At 42.9% G+C, this 23166-nt stretch overlaps 1 protein-coding gene across 2 annotated transcripts in view; it reads left to right on the top strand.

Moving 5' to 3' along the window:
* The window catches only part of HECTD2 (HECT domain E3 ubiquitin protein ligase 2), a 121541-nt gene that overhangs the window by 81409 nt on the left and 16966 nt on the right, over window positions 1-23166 (top strand). For both annotated transcript variants that reach the window (XM_044296530.1, XM_044296531.1), the window contains 8 exons: window positions 1576-1724; window positions 2939-3062; window positions 5134-5230; window positions 13507-13614; window positions 17421-17553; window positions 19449-19537; window positions 20062-20220; window positions 21814-21888. In XM_044296530.1, coding sequence (XP_044152465.1) covers window positions 1576-1724; window positions 2939-3062; window positions 5134-5230; window positions 13507-13614; window positions 17421-17553; window positions 19449-19537; window positions 20062-20220; window positions 21814-21888 — 934 coding nt within the window. The remainder of the gene's footprint in view (window positions 1-1575; window positions 1725-2938; window positions 3063-5133; window positions 5231-13506; window positions 13615-17420; window positions 17554-19448; window positions 19538-20061; window positions 20221-21813; window positions 21889-23166) is intronic.

Below are 23166 nucleotides of genomic sequence, written 5' to 3' on the forward strand. Positions count from 1 at the left end.
GTTACTCGGCTTGCTCCACCGAGCTCTGTAAACTGTACTGTAAAGGCCCCTTTACACTGCCCGAACAATCATGCATATTATTGATAGCGAGTGTTCATACGATTGCTCGTTAGTGATAATCTGCCTGTGTAAAGGTGCCGCAGATTACCCAATGAATGAGCGAAATAGGATGATTGGTGCAGTCGCCTAAATCCTCGTTTGCCGGCAGCAGATTATCCTGTCTCAACAGCCTCTCCTGCCGGCAAACAATTATTCTGTATGGGGACGAGCGATGCCCATACTGTGGGGGAGATCGCTGCAGGGTCTTCTTCACTGACGAGCAGCCAACTGTTATGAAAGAACTCTTCCTTCCCGACAGTTACCTGCTAAATGGCCATACGGTCGGATACTATGAAAAATTCCTACTGGAAATCCGACAGAATCTGCAAGTTAATCCACTCTAAATTATGCAGATTTTGCAGCTGATTTCCCTTTTGTGTAAAAATAAGCAATATACTCACCTACCAGTCTCCCCTGACATCAGTGTCCCGTCGGTCTTTGTTTTCTGCCCTCCGGCAATGAAATGTCAATCCCTGTGATCCCTGCAGCCTGTGACACATGAGAGCCCAGAGACAAACACTGGTGGAGGACCATGGAAATGGAAAGACTTGGAAATTGAGTATATTGGGTTGTTTATTTTTTATTTTTATGGAGGCGTTATCTACACCTAAGGATCTTACTGCAGATCCCCGTGTAATTCCTGGAAAATCCACAGCAAATGGGTTTTGTTGTAGACTTAGACTTACTGTACAACTGAAACAAATCTGTATCCATGACAGATATTGGCACGCTGTGGTTTTAATAATCAGCGCTGCAGGTCAGTTTCTCCAAATATTCCACTGCATGTGGATGCGATTTGTAAAAATCTCATCCACAGGGTTGGTACTGTAGTAGGCTGCGTTTTTTTTTTCGTTGCACAAATCCACTTGGAAAGTCTGCAGCACTCTAGACCTGTGTGGCTATACCACGACTGATGAGCCAGGCATCTGGATGTCCAGACCCGACCAGGAGTAATGTACAATGAGTGATCTCTATTTGCTGACACCAGAATACTTTATTTTAATCATTTGATAGCCACTTGATGTGAACAAGCCCTAAAGCTGTAACTTCACATAGTATCCTTCCATTCGTTCTGATGAGGATCCCACCATCAGGGCCTTTTCATCTAATAGCTAACGTCGGCTCTCGAGGATCAGCAGCAGCTGACAATGGACATTGATTACTTGGAGCGTGTGCTGTGCAAGGCTTTGTTTACCCTGCAGAGGTGTAAGTTTACAGCCATCATCCTCAGAAAACAGTGGGGGTCCATCGATTTTGAGAGGCGCCATGCATTGCTGCTTTTTCTATGCAGCAATGGGGGGTGACTGATCTCTTTGTAACGTTCTTGTTCACAGTAGGTAATGTTGTTTGCCAATATCACATGCTGATGTATTATGATGTGTTTGTTACATGCATTTATTACTGCCATTTTCATGTTGCTTATTAAATAAGAAGTAACGTTTTACTTGTGTCTTTGTCTTGTTCGCTGTTGATCAGGATGTCACAGAAGAGATTCAAACAGCTGGTTGACCGACTGCTGCAGTTTATCTCCTTGCGCCTCTTTCCTGCAAAACCTGAAGAGTTTCCACCTCTTGCAAAATGTACATGGTGGATTCCATCGGCAACCAAAGTGTTAGCGATACTAAGTAAGTTGTCGTCTTGTGATGAAATAAGAGTAAGTTAGAGACCTTAAAGGAGTTTTCCCTTGAAGACAACTTATTCCCTATCCACAAGCAGGGGCCTATGCCGATCTTGAGAATGTGGGCCCGTGTTCCCCGTTTGAGTGGACTGGCAGATGTGAGCGAGTGTCTGCCGCTCCATTCAACTCTATGGGACTGCCGAAGATAGTAGAGTACTAGCGCTCTGCTATCTCTGGCAACCCCATACAGCTAAAAGAAGCAGCAGTTCACATGCAAGACCGCCATTCCATTTAAACTGGAGAGAACGTTCTCGTGATCGGCACCTTTCCCCCATTGTCGTGACGGAACACTTATCCTCTATCAACATGATAGGAGATAAGTTGTCCTCATGGGACAGCCCTTTCAAAGGTGGTAGCTAATTTTAAAATCTGAAATCCCAGGTATGGTTGCATTTAACCATCCTTTCACACTGAACTGTGCTGGTGGTCGTCACAAAGTAATGTGTCTACAGAGTGGGGGTAAATGTGATAAAACAATAAAATAATAATCATTTACCCATTCAATCCTGTTCTTTTGCCACCACCCAGGTCCTTTTCATCGGTCTGTTTACTTGGCTTCAGCAGGGATGTGACCATACCTCCACGTGGCTGCTGCGGCACAAGACTGCGGAGGCTAGTGATTGACTGCAGCAACCATGTGTTTGTACAGACACTTCCTCGCTGAAGCCAAGTAAACAGAGACTGACTGGGAGGACTGGAGTAACAAACATAGGCCTCATGCACACGCTCATATTTTTCTGCCGTTTTTGCGAATAGCATGCTGACCCATTCATTTCTATAGGGCCTTGCACACGTTTTTTTTGTTTTTTTTGCTCCTCCTTTTAACTGTTCCACAAATTATAGAACCTGTTCTGTTCTGTTCCATATTGTGGATGAGAACAGTACTTTTTTATTGATGGGAGCAAGAAAGATGTGGAACGCACACAGAAGGCATCCATATTTTGCGGATCCATGGTTTGCGGACCAAAATATGGACACAGTCGTGTGCATAAAGTCTAGGGTGAACATTCCCATGTTTTAGGGCAAGCTATCAATTCATGCACATTACCAGAGATTAAGGGGGTGTAAACTGGAGCATTCGGCATACAGATACCGTTACATAATACCAGTCTGTTTATTTTCCGTTCATGTTTCCTAATTCTTTGCTGACTCCCCCTGCAGATGCAGCGAATATGCTTTGTAACCCACCGTTAACCCCTTACTCTGATTTCTATAACTCCACGTTGGATCATATTGATCTCATGGAAGACTATCAAACCTGGCTATTCTACGGGAACACGCACAGGTCAGCATTAGACGTTGCTTACTGTTTTTTATGTGGGAAAAAAAGAGAACTTTCTATTTGTTCCTCAATATTGTTTATTTCTTTAGGGCAGAAATTAGCTAAGATTTTTCCGTACCTGAAGAATACTATGCAAACAGCTTTCTGAAAACTTGTAATTGATCAATGAAATTATTATTTATGTGCGAATTAACCAATACAAAAATGAATTGCCTATAATCATTGAAGGGGCTATCTCATTCTTCGAAGTCTATCCGACGATCTTATTGTTGTAAGGCCAGGTTCAGAAGCGCCCGCTGAGATCCTTGTGTTGGGGAAAGCTGCAGCCAGACATACAGCATAAAATCACATGCCGGCCCTTCACATGAATGGCCAAGCATGGAATACGTGGACCTGAAGGGTCCAGACTCCTTCTAGGAGAGGATGCCGAAGTACATACAAAGTCCGATGCAATCTGCCACAATTTTGTTGTTGTATTTGTACGGAATTGTCATATTCGTATGGAAAACTCTGTCTTCATATGCAAAAAAGAGCTGTAATATATCTGTGTGTAGGAAAGCCAAGGCACTGTCTAATCATAAAAGAGAAGTACCACCCCACAGCTGGGTCCACAGAAGTGTACGGCGTTCTACAGTTTGAGTCAATGAGACAGTGAGGTTGATGGCATCTTTTTGCATGAAAAAAAAGCACGATGACCGATTTCCTACAATCTGTGTCCCCGGAAGACTTCAGACAGCAGTGGATTTCTGCTGTAAGGAAGCATTTGCCATTTGTTCTATTAGAGATAAAATGGTGTTATTTAGATTGCAGATTATAGAAATGAATGGTGCCCACCAAGTCTCATTGACCATAATGGGGTCCATATGGCTTGTATGCTATTTCTGCCCAAGGAATCCTCCAGCCCAGATCTGAACAGCACATAACTTTAGACTCTAAAACAAGTTATGCAACCTTTAATAAACCTGCACTGGAAAAGACTGGCCACATGGTGGCAGAGTATGACAAAGGATCGCTGTACGGTTACTATACACGGCGTGTAATGTCGATCAGACGGGTTTATTCTGCATATACTGTACGCCGATACACACTACAGGTTTAAAAGGGTTATCCAATTCAAAAAATGTCCCTCCCAATGCCCGGGCCCCTTATGTAGATTATATGTCGCCTTCTCGCCGGCACCCGCATCACTCCGGATCCCTGCACGGTCGGTACTGCCTCTCCCTGTGGCACGGATCAAAACATCCAGTGGGGGTGAAGCTAATAGCAGGCCCTGACGGTGACCAGCCCCCTTGTGTCACGGGTGACTTTGACTGGCTCAACATGTTAAGAAAATCACTTTACAGTAATACAATAACTCATGTTAAAGTGAAAATCCTTGTGCAGCGTCCAAATAACACTGGCTACATCTGTACATAAAATATTAGTGCAAGAGGTATTTCCCAAGGAGGAGAACCATCTCGCTAACGCCACCTTGTGGACGTTATAATCCAACTTTTTAACAAGCCTTGGAATATTACAAGTGAAAATGCCAAGCCAGATATCCATCCCATCCCTAGACAGCTGTTTTGGGGTGCTTGCCCCTCATCAGCATGTAGTAAGATTCTGGTTAGCTGAGTGCAATGCCTTGGATGCAGCTGCAGAGTACTGGCTCTCCTTACAGAGCAACCATGTATGGAGACTTACTGGAAGTGCTCCTTGGTACGGAAACTTATTGGCAATGCTTCATGTGTGTATCTCCCAAAGAAAGAGAACCATCTTGCTAGCGCCACCTAGTGGAAGTGGCCCCCTGTGATTCAAAATCCCACTTTTTAACCAGCCTCGGAATATGTGCTAATTTTCTTAAAGGAGTTGTCTGTTTTTACATGAATACACCTTAAAGCCACGTTTTTGTCACCATGGCGCCATATGTGTGACACTCGCAAGAAATCCAACCCTGCTGCAAAAGTAACATAGTGATCGTGCAATCTGTGGTCCTGGCCGAGATTGCTGTGTAGCCCCAGCCTTATGTATTCTAGCTTGTGCTTGATCTTTCCAGTGTAGTAACAATGTTCAAATTTATTTCTTCCTTTTTTAGATTTTCATTTTGTCAGTTTCCATTCGTCATATCCATTGCAGCAAAAAAAGTCATCATTCAGAGGGACTCGGAGCAACAGATGATCAGCATTGCACGGGTACGAACTTCATGTATATGGGCAGTGGGAATCTTAGGACATTGCCAGTCAGTGGCAGATCTTGAAATTTTGCCCATTGTCTCTCTGCCCAGTTACTGTTGGTATGGTCATATACAGAGGGATGCTTCACAGACATCTTGCTTTTAGACCCCTGAAGCATCCTATCTGTCCAACATATGAAATATATCGATCCGTATCGAGATCGCTGTGTAGCCCCAGCTTTATGCATTGATTGTCCTTGATCCTTCCAATGTAGTAGCAATGTTCAAATGTATTTCTTCTTGTATTGCACCAAAAAACCGACCCAGTGTTGTCATCATTAACACCCCAGCCATCTATATGATTTCATTGCGCAGAATTTGTGCAGTGCAGTTTACAAAACATCCATTCATTGGGTGAAGCAATCGACTGTGTGGACACCTCAATCGTCATTTGGGGGCAGCAGATGGTGCTGTCTAAGCTACCCAGAGGATGAGTTCTGACACTAGCGATCGCTCTTTCCTATACGGTGGAAGGGAGATTGCTCCATGTAACTGCAGCTTGTGACTCCACTGACGAGCAGGCAGGTTTCGGGAAGGAACAGCTCTATTTTCTCTCAAGATGCAAACAGAAAAGCAGCGCATTAGTATAATGATAGAAGCCCTGACCAATCACACTACTGGGATAGTGTAGCGAGGACTTGGTGCCTCTCCCTGGTCTGACTGATGGTCTGGCGCAGAGTGTTACGTGAGACTCTCTGCTGAGCGGAAGTTAAAGACTCTAGACAGGAACATGGAGTGTGTTGAAAATTATTTCCAGAAAACCATTTTAATTGCATAGAATATTCACATATAGGTTAGAGGGTTTTCTGAAACTTTAATATTGATGACCTATCCTCAGGATAGGTCATGAATATCAGATCGGCGGGGGTGCCAGGGGTAGGACCCCTGCTGGTCTGATATTGATGACTTATTCTGAGGATAGGTCATCAATATTAAAATCTCGCAAAACCCCTTTAATATGTTATGTAAATTAGGTGTAAGTGCCCCTTTAAAGGGAACAGTAGGCCCACTCTAAGGTATAATGTATTGCTACAGAAACAAGGGGAGCACTGACCTCTCTGGCTTTCAATACACAACATTGTGAAATCTGGAAACGTGTTAAATGGACATAAACAGTGTCTTGTTTTATAGTGAGGCTTAGTTAATCTCTGATCCATTATCTGGTTATCCTCTGACCTTGTCTGGTGATCTCTCTGGTGTTTTTTTTATTTATTTTTTCCTCATTCTTCTCTTTTTTTTATTTTTATTAATCGGCTGCATTTTATTCATTTATTATATTAAAATATTTTACATTTATTTCACTATTGTCTGTATAGATATTTGGGGGGTCGTTTACGCCAGATATCAGGTGTTTATTGCCCAATAAAACCAACAGTATTTCCAGGTATGGGGCCTAAATACATGTACAAGCATACCTCTGTGGCTGCTGATTGACTTGTCATTGCAGAGCTTTAATTGTTATTATATAGCCTGTATTGATCTGTAATATACTTAAAGGGGTTGTCCAGCTTTGGCAGCCTTTTTTTGGAGCCCCCTCCGCCTTCCAACCTTGCCGGATGTGCAGATGGAAAAATACGGCTTCCACTTCATTTTTCAGAGCTCCTTTGGGAAATGAAAGGTGGGATCTGATTGGATGCTATGGGCAACTAAGCCACTTTTCCTTTGCACCAGTTTTGATAAATCTCCCCCCAGCGTGTTTAAAGGGGATGTCTCACTTCAGCAAGTCACATTTATCATAAAGACAAAGTTAATACAAGTCACTTTTACTTGTATTGTCCATATTGCTTCCCTTGCTGGCTTGATTCATTTTTCGATCACATTATTACACACTTCTCGTTTCCATAGTTTCGACGACCCTCTAATCCAGCAGTGGCGGTCGTGCTTGCACACTGTAGGAAAAAGCACCAGCCTCTCTGGTGGGGCCTTGGGATTGCGCATAGGCTGGTGCTTTTTCCTGGATTACAGGGTGGTCGTAACAGCGGAAACGAGCAGCGGATAATGTGATGGAAAAGTGAATCAAACCAGCAAAGGAGGCAACATGACCAATCACAGTACATTAGTAAGTGCCTTGTATTAACTTTCTCTACATGATAAATGTCATTTGCTGAAGTGAGACATATACCACTTACTAACGTACTTGAATTAAAGGGTCACTGAGTTTTCATAAAACATAATGCTGTCAGTTCCTGTCCAATACATTCCAGAACTCTAAGGGTTACATAGCATCATAAATAAATAAATATGCTATGCGACCCCGTCAGTGCTGGGCAGTCAGGACGGGAGCTGCCGCATACTCGTGCTGCGAGTCTGGAGTGTGGAACTCGCTTGTCTGACAGGGGCCTCTCTGTCCTCACTCCAGAGGATGGAATCGAGACGGGTCCATTGAGCCCATCTGCTGCAGTGATGAGAGAGCGTGATATGCGAGCACTTCTCTCTCCTCCTCCTAGTGATCGTGGGGGGCTTAGCACTTAAACCTCCACCAATCAAAACTTTTGATATGTGTCTGACATCAAAAGTTTTATAAAAAAAAAAAACTTTGTGACTCTTTAACCCCTTCACGCATTTGGACGTTGCTGTACGTCCAAATTGCAAGTGATTTACTGCATTTGGAAGTACAGTGACGTCCAAAATGCTTACCGGGGCTGTGACACTATAAAGTGTCACAGCCCCGGAGTCTCTGCTCTCCTCTAGAGCAGACACACCAGGGAAGCCAGCAAGGGACCAGTCAGAGTGGCCCCTTGCCGGCAAGCGCTCCGATTAGTTAGTCTCTGCAGCATCCATGGAGTTGGGAGGGAGGGAGTTCCCTCTCTCTTGCATCGGGCCGCAGCTTCTGCGATGGCAGCAGCCCGATGGTTTCCATGGCAACCGGACGCCTTGCAAAGGTATCCGGACTGCCATGTATCTAAGGCTGATCAGACCCTGAGGGTCTGATCAGCCTTAGGCCTCTTGCACACGACAGTTGTTTCGGTCCACATCCGAGCCGCAGCATTCACTTCAATGGGGCCGCAAAATATGCGGACAGCACTCCGTGTGCTGTCCGCATCCGTTGCCTGCAAAAAAATATAACCTGTCCTATTCTTGTTCGTTTTGCGAACAAGAATAGGCAGTTATATCAATGGCTGTCCATGCCGTTCCTCAAATTGCGGAACGCACACGGATGCCATCCGTGTTTTGCGGACCACAAAACGCACAACGGTCGTGTGCATGAGGCCTTAGTGTAAGTGTAGCACTATTGTAATGCACTGTATAGTGATCAGGCCACTGGATCTTCATAAATAAACAAAAAAGTGTGAAAAATAAAATAAAATAAAATTGTCGTTTCTCATATCTGTTCATTTATATCATTATATCATAAAAAAAAATTAAATAAATAAAAAAAACTACACATAATTGGTATTGGCGCGTCCGTAACGACCCAATCTATCTTACTAATCCCAATCCCTGCGTGGTGAACGCGGTAAAAAAAAAAAAAAAAGTTGAAAAAAATTACGGCATTGCTGTTTTTGTCACCTCATGTCCACAAAAAATAAATAATAATTGATCAAAAAGACATATGTACCCCAAACTTATAGCAATAGCTCGCCCTGCAAAAAAACAAGCTCCCATACAGTTACATTGGCGAAAAAATAAAATGTTTTGGACTTTACTATATGGCGACGCAAAATATCATTTTATTTTAACACAAAAGGGATTTTATGCTGAAAAAGTAGTAAAACATAAAAGAAACTGTATAAATTTGTTATCGCCATAACCGTATCAACCCACGGAATAAAATAATGATACAATAGTTACCACAAGAGGAACCCCCCCAAAAAAATCCACTTCCACATAAAATAGTATAAAAAGTGATCAAAAAGACAATGTAAACAAAAAGGATACCAATAGAAACTACAGCCCGTCCCGCAACAAACAAGCTCTCACATAGCTACATTGGTGAATTTTTTAAATTTTTTATGGGCCCTAAACTATTTTCAGCGAATGACATGTTAGAAAATCCAGATGCCGCTCCTTCCCTTCTGAGTGCTGCCGTGTCCCCAAACAGCGGTTTATGACCACGTATAGGGTGTTCCCGTATTCTGGAAAAAAATGCATAACAAATTTTGGGGTGCATTTTCTCCTGTTGCCCCTTGTAAAAATGAAAAATTTGGGGCTAAAGCAACTTTATATTGGAAATAAGTTATTTTTTCATTTTTACAGCCATATGTTTCTAAATTTTATAAAACGCTTGTTGGGTTAAAGCATTCACTTCACCCCTAGATTTATTCCTTAAGGAGTGTAGTTTCCAAAATGGGGTCACTTTTTGGGGTTTTCCTTCTAGGGGTACCTCAGCGCCTCTTCAAATGTGACATGGCACCTGAAAACAATACCAGCTAAATCTGCCCTCCATTAACTATACGGGGCTCCTTTCCCTCTGCACCCTGCCATGCGCCCATACTGCAGGTTACAACCACATATGGGGTGTTTCTGTAAACTGAAGAATCGGGGTAATAAATATTGAGGTTTATTTGACTGTTAACCCTTACTGTGTCACAGGTAAATGTAATTTAAATGGAAAATCTGAACAAAAAAATTTAATTTTAAAATTTCCCCGCCAATTTGCTTTAACTTTTGTGGAACACTAAAGGGTTAATAAGGTTTGTAAAATCAGTTTTGAATAGCTTGAGGGGTGTGGTTTTTAAAATTGGGTCATTTATGGGTGGTTTCTACTATGTAAGGCTGCTTTCACACTGGCGTTTTGGTTTCCGTTTGTGAGATCCGTTCAGGGCTCTCACAAGCGGTCCAAAACGGATCAGTTTTGCCCTAATGCATTCTGAATGGATAAGGATCTGCTCAGAATGCATCAGTTTTTCTCCGTTTGCCTCCGTTCCGTCTCCATTCCGCTTTGGTGTCCGTCTGACAAAACTGAGCTAAACGGATCCGTCCTGACACACAATGTATGGGGACGGATCTGTTTTCTCTGACACAATATGGCACAATAGAAAACGGATCCGCCCCCCTTTGACTCTCAATGGTGTTCAAGAAGGATCTGTTTTGGCTATGTTAAAGATAATACAAACGGATCCGTTCTGAACGGATGCATGCGACTGTATTAACTGAACAGATGCATTTGTGCAGATCCATGACGGATCCGCACCAAACGCTAGTGTGACAGTAGCATTAGTCCCACAAAGTGACTCCATAATTAAATTGGTCCTTAAAAAAGTGGGTTTTGGAAATTTTATTAACATTTTTAAAATTTGCTTCTAAACTTCTAAGCCTTCTAACTTCCTGAAAAAATAAAATGACATTTAAAAAATGATGCCAACACAAAGTAGACATATGGGGAATGTAAAGTAATAACTATGTTATGAAGTGTCACTATCCTTCTTAAAAGCAGAGAAATTCTAATTTTAAAAATAGTGAATTTTTCCAAATATATGTCACCACTAACATAAAGTATGATGTCACGAGAAGTCTCAGAATGGCTTGGATTCGTAAAAGCGTTCCAAAGTTATTACCACATAAGGTGACGCATGTCAGATTTGAAAAATGAGGCTCTGGCATTTGGTTCAAACTGGCTGTCGCTTGAAGGGGTTAATACAGGTGCCCAGATCTCCTGCTTTTAGCTTTGGTCCTGGGTCCAGGCACTTCCACCACCGGCCTGTGCTCCTCACCAGAATGAGTTTCTGTTTCAGGAACTTCTTTGTCACATTGAGAACAAGCCAGAAGTGGAGGTGCTGGGAACATGGCCGACAGTGGTACATTAGTAAGCGCTAGTCTAGTTTAAGCACTGATAAGATATGTTTTTCTAGCTGGACAACCCCTTTGATACCACCAAAGCTTACATACCAGGGAAATGACAAAACAAAAAAAGTATTGACATTAGTTAATTGTAACTGAATATTCCCATCCCCCAAGTCTGTGCTCTGTCTGACAACACAAACATGAGGCAACACTTGCACAACAATGGCAATCAATTCACCGTGCACACATTGCAGATCCCACTGATATGTAAGTGAACTTCATTTAAACTGGAGTTTCATCATTTAAAGGGATTCTGTCACCAGGTTTTGGGCTATAGAGCTGCGGACATTCACGGCTAGATCGCCGCTAGCATGTCCGCAATATACCTGTCCTATAGGGCTGTGTGGTTTTAATTTCTTTAAAAAAGGATTTATAGATATGTAAATGAGTGTTGAATGTGTCCAAGGGGCTGTACTAACCTTCCTTGTGCCCAGCCATGCCCAGCCACGCCCGCCTGTGAAGGAGCCCAGCACCGCCTATGTCTCCTCCTTTCATCAACGATAGATAGCTGTAATCTCGCGATGCGCAGTGCCGGTATAGTGTTCCTTCCCTGTGCTGGCATCCGCCTCAGGGAAAGAACTGCGCATGAGCGAGTTCGCGCATCGCGAGATTACGGCTATCTATCGTTGATGAAAGGAGGAGACATAGGCGGTGGTGGGCTCCTTCACAGGCGGGCGTGGCTGGACACCAGGAAGGTTCGTACAGCCCCTTGGACACATTCAACACTCATTTACATATCTATAAATCCTTTTTTAAAGAAATTAAAACCACACAGCCCTATAGGACAGGTATATTGCGGACATGCTAGCGGCGATCTAGCCGTGCATGTCCGTATCTCTATAGCCCAAAACCTGGTGGCAGAATCCCTTTAAAGTGTCCCTGTGCTTAAAAAAAAAAAAGTATCGAAGAGCTCGTACAGAGAGTTGCCTCACTGGAAAATCAATGGGAAATTTATGAAAACTGGTGGAAAGGAAAACTGTCTTAGTTACCTCTAGCAACCAATCAAATTCCACCTTTCATTTTACAGAGCTCTTTTGGAAAATGAAAGGCTCAGTCTGATAGGTTTCTATGGGTAACTGAGCCAGTTTTGATAAGTCTCCTGAGCTCGGCCTGTCTCCTACAGAGCTTTGTTTGAGCAGTTCTTTCTCCCCGTTTTAGAGATTGTTGGGCGTCTCCACACTCTGACCTCCCCAATCAAAACCTTTGATAGTCGTCACTTTAAAGATGGCGCCTCACTTGAGAGCAGGGGATGCCATAGCCACCAGGTTTCTGCTGTTTGCAACAGAAGAGGCCCAGGACTATGTCTGCGATCAGCCCTAAGGTCGATTGTGGACATTTAACCCGTCCGATGATGTGGTCAAATGTGACCACAGCATCTGAGTGGTGAAAATGCCTTCCCCAGCTGAGATCCAAGAAGCAGTGACATTGCAGTAATAGGCCAGAGACTGCTTAAGGCTCCAATGCCTATCACTGGTATATTCCAATACAGGCCTGCAGGCAGCACTAGATTGGAATATACTGTAATGGATAAATATTGATTTACAGAATACAAATGGCGATCTAATGATTGCTTGTTTATAGTCGCCTATAAAAATAAAGGTTTTTAAAAGTAAAATATTAAAATTTTACCTCGCCCCCATTTCCCAAACATCAAAATAAATAATAAAAAAATCATCATGGGCATCGCTGTGTCTGAAAATACCTGTACTATTAAAATAAAAAAATATTTATCCCATACAGCGAATAACGGAATGGGAAAAAAATATGCCATTTTTCATCACTTCACCTCTCTAAAAAATTGAATAAAAAGTGATAAAAAAGTCATAATTACTCCATTGGTATTAATGAAAGGTACAGATTGCCCCCCAAAAATGAGCCCTCACACAGCTCCATAGATGTGAATATAAAAAAAGTTATGGGCGTCAGGGTCAGAATATGGAAATAAAAATGAAATATTTTTTTAAATTTATTTTCAGTATTAAAACACAAAACTATATAAATATGGTATCTCTGTAATTGTACTGACCCAGAGAATGAAATTAACAGGCTAGTTTTACTGCATAGGAGGGAACATCTTAAAAACAAAACCTATAAAACTGTCGAAATTGCTTTTATTTTATATTTTTTTAAATTCCACCTATTTGGAAAAAAAATTTCACCTTCTCTTTACATTTTGTGCAATTTAAAATGGTGGCATTAGAAAGTACAACCTGTCCCACAAAAAGTAAACCCTCATATGGCTATGTGAACTGAAAAATAAAAATGTTATGACTCTAGGAAGGCCAGAGGAAAATTGCAGTCCTCTAAGGATTAAGGTACAGATGCCGTCTGAAGTCCATATATGACCTGGCTTGGTCGGTGTCTGGTCGATTTTGTTCAAAAATTTATACAATAAAACATTTAGAGACTTGCTAAAAGTGTTCACTATAAATTGTTCTTTTATTATTTCAGCAAAGTCTCGTCGATAAAGTTTCTCGGAGGCAAAAACCTGATATGAACATGCTGTTTCTTAATATCAAGGTCAGAAGATTGCAGCTGGTCAGCGATTCACTGGACGAGGTAAGAAAATGGTTACAGGTGACCTAGGTCCTTAAAGGGAGTCTGTCACCAACCTGACCGGTTTTAAACAGATCACATTGTTCAGTGGGACACAAAGACATGACACAGATGTTACCTGTGTTTGGTTTTTAGACCCTTCAAATCGCCCCAAAAGTCGTTTATATGATATGCTAATGAGCCGTCACAAGTGCCCAGGGGCGGAGAGTTTGCTGAAAGTGCCTAAGTTCCCCCGCCTCACTCGTGCATAACGCCACCCCTCGTCACAGAGGCACAGGGCTGGCCGGAGTTTACTATCATTTCCCTATAGCCCGTTCGCGCATCACTGGTAACACAGGTAACATCTGTGTCATGTCTTTGTGTCCCACTGGACAATGTGATCTGTTTAAAACCGGTCAGGTTGGTGACAGACTCCCTTCAAAGGGTTCCATTATCATTGGGGGGGATCAGCCAATGGCAGGCAGGGACAAGCTTCCCTAACCTAGGGAGGCTAGTCCCCTCCTGCCATTGGCTGCTCCCCCCAGACACCGGATGTTTTCATCCGTGCACAGGTAGAAGCAGCTGCGGCAGTGCGGGGACCAGGAGGGGAGCGGGGTAAGTATACTACCTGTGAGGGGCCCTGCACATGGGGGGGGCTGTTGATGATATTGGATAACCCATTTTACATGTTTGCTGGGATGTGGTCACTAGAAGTTGCAGGCCCAAAGCCTGAGGCTGCACTGCTGACAGATTTTGATGAGCCCCTTATTTCTATTACATACACCGTGCTCATGCAGACCTTACGTAGATTCACATCATTGCTTTAAAATGGGGCTTGAGTTGAGACAAGTTACAAAGAACATCTCTGCCCTGGCACATTCATACGTTACACAGACAGACTATTTTCGTCAGCAAAATGTGCCAATTTCATTGATTTCTGTAGTTGTTCATCAGCCACAGGGTAAAGGGACTCTGTCAGCAGTTTAGACCTCTGAAGGCTGCAGGCAGAGGTAGATAGGTGAGGGCTGACGCTATTTCACCCTGTATCGGTGGGTGCTCATTTTTCCTGCATGAACATTTTAATGACCCCGGCACCACAATCACAAGTGCCATGGAGGCAGTCTCTTCATGTGTCCCATGCTCTCTGCACCTGAAGATTTCCAAATAGTTGATGGTTCCAACTAGGAGACTGCTAGAGCTGTCACTCGGCAGAGGGGATGAGTTTGCCAGCCTCGAGGGCAGAGAGCATGGAACACTGCACATGAAGGGATCACCTTGATGACACCCGTCACCCATGTTTACTAGAAGGCAGGGGGCTGGTCGTTACAGTTAGGGTTCTTTCACACCTGCGTTATTGTCTTCCGGCATAGAGTTCCGTCGTCGGGGCTCTATGCCGGAAGAATCCTGATCAGTTTTATCCTAATGCATTCTGAATGGAGTGAAATCCGTTCAGGATGCATCAGGATGTCTTCAGTTCCGGAACGGAACGTTTTTTGGCCGGAGAAAATACTGCAGCATGCTGCGCCTTTTGCTCCGGCCAAAAAAACTGAAGACTTGCCGCAAGGCCGGATCCGGAATTAATGCCCATTGAAAGGCATTGATCCGGATCCGGCCTTAAGCTAAACGTCGTTTCGGCGCATTGCCGGATACGACGTTTAGCTTTTTTACAGTGGTTACCATGGCTGCCGGGACGCTAAAGTTCTGGCAGCCATGGTAAAGTGTAGCGGGGAGCAGTATACTTACCATCCGTGCGGCTCCCGGGGCACTCCAGAGTGACGTCAGGGCGCCCCACGCGCATGGATCACGTGATCACATGGCACGTCATCCATGCGCATGGGGCGCTCTGACGTCATTCTGGTGCGCCCCGGGAGCCGCACGGATGGTAAGTATACCGCTCCCCCGCTCCCCGCTCCCCGCTCCCCGCTCCTACTATGGCAACCAGGACTTTAATAGTGTCCTGGCTGCCATAGTAACACTGAAAGCATTTTGAAGACGGATCCGTCTTCAAATGCTTTCAGTACACTTGCGTTTTTCCGGATCCGGCGTGTAATTCCGGCAAGTGGCGTACACGCCGGATCCGGACAACGCAAGTGTGAAAGAGGCCTAAGGAGGACAAGGAGAGATGATGGTCCATAGGCAGCACTCTTTTTGATACAAGTTTGAGATGGCCTTACACATTAGTCTAAAGTTGATCAAAATTTATGATTTCAACCAAAACAACTGTTCGTCTGTTGAAATTGAAAGAGGCTATCCCATGAGTAATGTAAAGAAAACTGAAAATCAGACATTATATTGTACGCAACAGTCTATTTCTAACAAACTTCGAAACAGCCCTGTACCTCACATGGATCCAGAGATCTCCCCATTCATTGCTGCAATTACTCTGCTAGATTTATTTCAAGCTAGCAGCTCAGGGGTATATCTCTTCTCAGACGGTGTGTCCTTTCTGCTACAGTTGAAGGATGGAACTGAGCATGCACTTCTATCTCAGTGAGCAGGACAGAGACATTGGCAAAAGAGCAAACGGCAGGTGGCGCTGTACAGATAGATGGCAGTGAATAACTCAGTAGCTATACAAAATCTCTAATTACAGGCAATTACAAAAGTATTCAGATCCAGGTGCTGGTTTAAAAAATGTAGAATATTTTTCGTGGGACAACCCCTTTAACAACAAACAATTTTAGCCGATGGTAGACCACTATCATTTGAAAAGTAGTCGGCCACGTTCAATATTTTTAGCCAATAGTCGGATGAAAGCTCTTTAGTTCAAAGAAGGATCATTCATGAACATAAGATCTTTCTTTGAAAGGATGTCTCCAGAAAGATCCTTCGTCCATCGCCCAGGTTAGGCTACTTTCACACTAGCGTTGTTTAAATCCGGCGTTCAATTCCGACACCGGAACTGCCCACGGATCCGGAAAAACTTGTGAAAACGGATTACATTTCAATCCTGATCAGGATTTTGATCACAATGAAAAAATGCATTGGAAAAAACGGATCCGCCATTTATGGTTTAACATGCAAATGCCGGATCCGGTTTGACTGAACACACGGCGCGGGATCCGGCGTTAATGCAAGTCAATGGGAAAAAGACCGGATCCGGCGTTCAGTCAAAGTGTTCAGGATTTTTGGCCAGAGGTAAAAATACAGCATGCTACGGTTTCCTGAAAAGCCTGATCAGTCGAAAAGACTGAACTGAAGACGTCCTGATGCATCCTGAACGGATAACTCTCCATTCAGAATGCATTAGGATAAAACTGATCAGTTCTTTTCCGGATTTGAGCCCCTAGGACGAAACTCGGCGCCGGAAAAGAAAACCGCTAGTGTGAAAGTACCCTTACTGTAACGGCCAATATAGACTAAAGTGTGTATGGCAGTGTCTGCAAAACGAACGATTGTTTGAACACCAGTGGAACAACCATCAACCAACTTCTATCTAATGTGTATGACCACAAGCCGAGGATGTATGCAGATGTCTTTCTAGTGTGCATCCACTTGCAGGTGTAACGTTATTTGAGCCACGCGACATTGCACTTTTGCACAGTCTTTTGAAAGTCTGGTAGTTCTAGAAGTATTGGATCACTAGGCGCAGCTAGATTAAACAAAAGAAGATTGGTGACCTGCCAATATCGGCATGGACGGTTTATCTTATTAGACAGACACACAAGCTTGGGTCAAAGTCAGAGATTTATTGAGCTGGACATTTTACCTCTTCTATTGAAGCTGCGGTTTTGGCAATGGTTTATCCTGATTAAATACCTTTTGTGAAAAGCTTTCCTTCGATTAAACAAGCCATGACCATGTAAGCTCCATTAAATCTGTTTCCACAGCTTACAAGAAAACGAGCTGATCTGAAGAAAAAGTTGAAGGTTACCTTTGTAGGTGAAGCCGGCCTTGACTTGGGTGGCCTGACAAAAGAGTGGTTTCTTTTGCTAATCAGACAGATTTTCCATCCCGACTATGGTAAGTCTGCTCGAGCACCAGCCACAATTTACACAATTTAAAGTATTAAAAGTGGAGTAATGGAGGCTTCACTAAACCTGGTGATAGGCGTCTTTGGACTTTTTTTTTCATACAAAAGAAATGTGTATCTCATGCTGAGGCTCTTGATGACTAGATTGTAGGTTCCTTTGGTGCTGTGCCAAGTACAATGCCCCTTCTGCTCATCTCGTAGCTCAAATCTGGGAGCTATGAGTCAAACGGGCCTATCGGTTGGTAAAGAGCCACGGACACTTAAAGGGGTATTTTGGTTCTTATTTTCTTAATGTATTAGTTTATATAATAGGTAATCATACATTTTTCTAATATACATGTGTGACAAATTCTGCATACATACCTTTCTTATATCAGGCTGTTAACCCCTATATGCAGTAGAATGGTATCGCTCATGTGTCAGTTCTATGTAATGCATCCATGGCCTAGCTGAAACATGGCATCAGTCTTTTGACACTTTTCACATCATATACTCTCTGACATTCGGTAAGCAGCAGTGTTACATGATATTTTATGCTGGGCCAGCAAATAGGACACATTCATGTAATAATTAAATAAGCTACATCCCTGTGTGTATTTACATAGCTGCCTGCCTCTAGATGATGTTGTAAAATGGTTGCCTGTCTATAGGAGATGTCATGTTGTTAATAAAGTTTATTTAAAAAAAAAAAAAAAACACACACATATCTGCTTCTACACAGACACTGATGGACCTGATGAGATGCTGCTGCAGGTAGTAATAGTATATTTACTGTGTATGTTCTGCTCCCCAATAAACGTATATTCACCGGTAGATATCTGGGCGGGTCACATGATGGCTCACATGACTGACGCCATGCATAGTCCTACGGATGCATTATACAGGACTAAAATGGTCCGTACCATTTTTTTTTTCCTTTAGGGAGAGGCTACTTATGGATATGAAAAAGGTCTGCGAGCAAAATTTTAAATAGATGTTTATTTGAAAATTGTTCAACATCGTATTTTCTACATAATTAAATGTAATTGTGAAAAACAGAATTCCTCTTTAAGTTCCAGTGTTTTTTGAGCGTCTCGGGTCACAATGCAATGAGTTTTCATTTGCATGTCAGACGAGAGATAAATGCATTGATAATTTGTAGCACGATGCAGAAGAATTGGGGGGGCTGTTTCAGTTTTAGCATTCTTTAGGGCCCTTACTTGTATATTTCCTAGACAGGGGACTGGTAAGGCAGTAGCTCTCTTCTGGCTCATGTTCCAAGTGTTGTGGCGGCGATCACACTTAAGTTTTGCTTGCATGTCCTTTTCAGAATGGCAGCTGGGCATGACAAACAGCACCCCGTAAGTCTAATGGGCATCTAATATTTAAAGCCCCCGATGGGGTAAGCAGGAGGTAAAACCTTCCATGCCACACCACAACATCATACAAGTGTTGCATGTACGTTAATAGGATCTAACTGCTAGCCCTAATATTATAGCCGCAGCTAGCATTTAAAGTCATTATGACATACGTTCTTGGTAGCGCAATAATTAATAACGCTAATGCCAAAATCGGGACTGTATTGTTTAATACATTTAATGAAGTTGTCTAGTTTGGGCAACCCTTGCTCACGATGTGGTAGCTCCAACAATGGCTGTTCATGGACCCCCTGCCCATTTCGGATAGGAATGGTGTACAGTGTGTGTTATTGAAGCTGCTCTCACTGGACATTGCATCATTGTGCTACAGGGATGAGAAGCAAGAGACGTTCCTGTCATAACTCTGCTTGCTCTAGAAAGACGCTCTCTTTTCTGCCATGATCTATTCTATGACTACACGACTTACATTAACTGGTTTCAGGTATGGATCTTGGTGGGGATTAATCTTGCCTCTGTATTTCTTGCAGGTATGTTCACGTATCACAAGGACTCCAACTTCCACTGGTTCAGCAGTTTTAAGTGTGACAACTATTCCGAATTTCGTCTAGTTGGAACTGTATCCTTTTATTGGGGCAAATTAAAGTAGCTTGTCTAGTAATATCCAGTGTGAGCAGAAGACGGTTAATGATTTGTGTTTTCTGTGCGACTTCTGCAAGGAAGGAGACAGAAGACACCTCTTTTAAATACAGACAGAGGATATGGTTGCTGAGTCCTCTTGAGCACCAATCACAGAATGGGGGGTCCTGAATAGAAAGACCCCCCCCCCCCCCATTACAATTTCCATGCCCAGGCCTTCTCAAACGTTGGACTTCCACCGATCAGATGCTGATGACCTATCTAGGGCATGCATGCTCAACCTGCGACCACTAGCTGTTGTAAAACTACAACTCCCACAATGTCCTGCTGATGGCTGTAGGTTGTTTGGGCATGCTGGGAGTTGTAGTTTTGCAACAGCTGGAGGGCCGCAGGTTGAGCATGCCTGATCTAGAGGATAACTCCTTTAAGGAAGAACATTATTAATAAATAACATGGCTCAGTGATAACATCTGTATGGCGTGTGTTTATACTTAACATGTCCAGTTGATGGGGCTGGCTGTCTATAACAGCATCACTCTAGATATCCGCTTTCCACCTTGCTGCTACAAGAAGCTGTTGAGTCCTCCCATAGTACCTTCTGACCAGAACATACCTGTAGGCATTGCATCTGTCACACTAGATGACCTGTATCAGATAATGCCAGTGAGTACAATTTGTGTTTGTTGTACGCTAATATTAATTTCACAAAACCTTACTTAAAGCCTGACTCAATATAGAAGCTGGGGTCAGTGCTACTGTTTGTTTGGGGACTTGTACTGAGAAGCTGCATTAGATGAACCTGTGCATGCAGATTATGAAATTGAAGCAACAATATGATCACACATAAATATACCCCTTACCTCTCAACAAATGTGTGACTCTGCATGACTAACCCTTTGGATTATGAAAAATCACTATTATGTTATTCCTATGTGGCCACAGGAAAAACTCCCTGTACTCTGTGTTGCAGTAAAGGCTCTTTAATGCAAGGATCCTAAAAACTTGTATCTTTCAGATTTTAAAGCCCATCTGTCAGCAGATTTGTGCCTGGGACACTGGCTGACCTGTTACACTTGGCAGCTGAAGACATCTGTGTTGGTCCCATGTTCATATGTGCCCGCATTGCTGACAAAAATGAGGTTTTAATATATGCAAATGAGTCTCTAGGAGCAACGGGGGCGTTGCCGTTACACCTAGAGGCTCTGCTCTCTCTGCCGTGCCCTCTGCACTTAGATTGACAGGACCAGATGTGATGATGTTTTCACTGCCCTGCCCTGTCAATCAAAGTGGAGAGGGCGCCCCCGTTTCTCCTAGAGGCTCATTTGCATATATTAAAACGTCATTTTTCCCAGCAATACGGGCACATACGAACATGGGACCAACACAGATACCTTCAGCTGCCAAGTGCACATGTAACAGGTTAGCCGGTGTCATAGGTACAAATCTGCTGACAGATGGCCTTTAAGGCCTTGTACTGGGTAGGTAGAGATATAATATAAAAGGAATGTGACATGTACACAGACTCTTCAATCAAGTTTTTTTTCACAGAGGGAACCCTCATCTGCCCATACACATAAATGTGGTACTAGATGCCAGCCATTCAAATGAATAGCCAGCCGTGCGATACACGGACGGATGGGAGTCGCTCTTGCTTAGCAGCTGTCCGCTGTGGCCCATTGGGGCATCTCAAGCTGGAGACTTCCTTGTGTGATATACATATATCCTTATACAGGATATGAAAGACAGAATCCTCATTGAAGAACACAATAGTCATGATTTTATTTTAGTGTCGTTTGATACTGTATTTTGAATTTCTTTTCTGTAGGGAGCACCCTTCATTTTCAAGGGTGCACATATGGTAGGGGCAGCCCTTGCTATTGCCACAAGTTACTTGAAAAGGGCTGGACCAGTGTTATATCAAACCTTTATCTTTCGGGTGACATGACCCTACATAAGGATAGTACTTCCCACAACAAGTCTTGAAATGTTATGAAATCAGTGAGGTTTATAACTGGCCATAGTCCCACCACTTTTCCATCACTTGTAGGAGGAAACTGTGGTATAAGCCTGAAGAAGATCCTTGCCTTGAGGCTGGGCCACACTTGGATATCTTCAACTCCTAGAAGCTTGTTAAAGCACTCAATGGGTTCTATTATTACTGTGTTCCACCATTGTCATGTAATTTTATAAGTAATATGTAAAGAATCTAAAATATCAGGTCAGATACAATAACATTTATTTCATTATTGTGCTCAGGAACTTGCTCATGGATTAAATGAACTACTAACATATGAAGGCAACGTGGAGGAAGATTTCTATTCTACATTCCAGGTTTGTGTCAGGAACCTTCTTTTTTCAAGACTTAAAGTGGCCATACACATTAGATAGAATATGGTTGAACAAACAATCGTCTGGTGAACGTTCGTTTCACGCACACGGCCATACATATTTGAGTCCATATGTGTCTATGTTGTTCAAGTTGCCCATATACACATTCAATGAAGCCAGAAGACGGACGAAAGATCTTTCTGGGAACATACTTTTATCAAAACTAAAGATCTTTCGTCCAACTACCGGACACAAATATTACACAAGGCAGGCTTCTTTTCAAACGCTAATGCTCTCCCATCAGTCAGCTAAAACGATCATTTGTTTAGTTTCTACCGATGAATGTTTGGTTTGGTTGAAATCATTCATTTTGATCAACTTTAGACTGAATCCTGACCCATTCATTTCATTGGGTCTGTGCACATGAGCATAGTTCTTCACGCATCATTTCTGCATTTAGAAAAAATGGCATGTTCTATGTTCTGCGTTTTTCCCACGTCTCTGGTTCCATAGAAATGAATGGGGCTTCAGTAAAAAAAGTGAAATCTGGATGCAATCCGGATCTAATGTGTTTTTCACTGATGGTTGCTAGAAGATGTAGATTGTTCTGCTTCAGATTTTTTTTTCACATGTGTTAAAAACACATCAAAAACTGATTGCACCTGCGCGGAAAAAACTGAAACGCTGAACGTAATCGCAGACCAAACTGACCGAACTTGCTTGCAAAACCATCAGTTTTTTCCTGATCGGACCCTGAGAGAGAGTGCACAAAAATAGATATCAGCAGCTCCCTAAAGGGGTTTTCCCATTTCACAGAATGATAGCATATCGCTTGATTATGCCAAATGAAGCATTGGGATGCCACAGCCTTCTCGCTGCTTCCCAAGCACAGTGCGTCCATTAGATAGCAGCTGTGCTTAGTATCGGATCCTCTTCATACAGATCACTCTGGGACCCCCACTGATCTCATATTGATGGATAGTTTATCAATATGATAATCCCAGAAAACCAATTTAAAGGTCTTTTATATTGGCTGATATTTGCCCAGTCAGTGCCCCATGTGAACATGCACGAGTAATTGCCCATTTGCTGAGTGATTGCATCTTTTATACAGCATAAAAAATACTCGTTTGTCGGCAGCTTGTCACCCTGTGTGAAGACGAGCGATTGTATAACCGTTTGATTGTCCACATACTACGGTTGCTCCATATAAATGCAGATAGCGAGGGGCAATCAACCTGCTGTTATCATATCCTTCATGGCATGTGGATATTTTATCTT

The sequence above is a fragment of the Bufo gargarizans genome, chromosome 6 (genome assembly GCF_014858855.1).
Source record: "Bufo gargarizans isolate SCDJY-AF-19 chromosome 6, ASM1485885v1, whole genome shotgun sequence".
Classification (NCBI taxonomy): domain Eukaryota; kingdom Metazoa; phylum Chordata; class Amphibia; order Anura; family Bufonidae; genus Bufo; species Bufo gargarizans.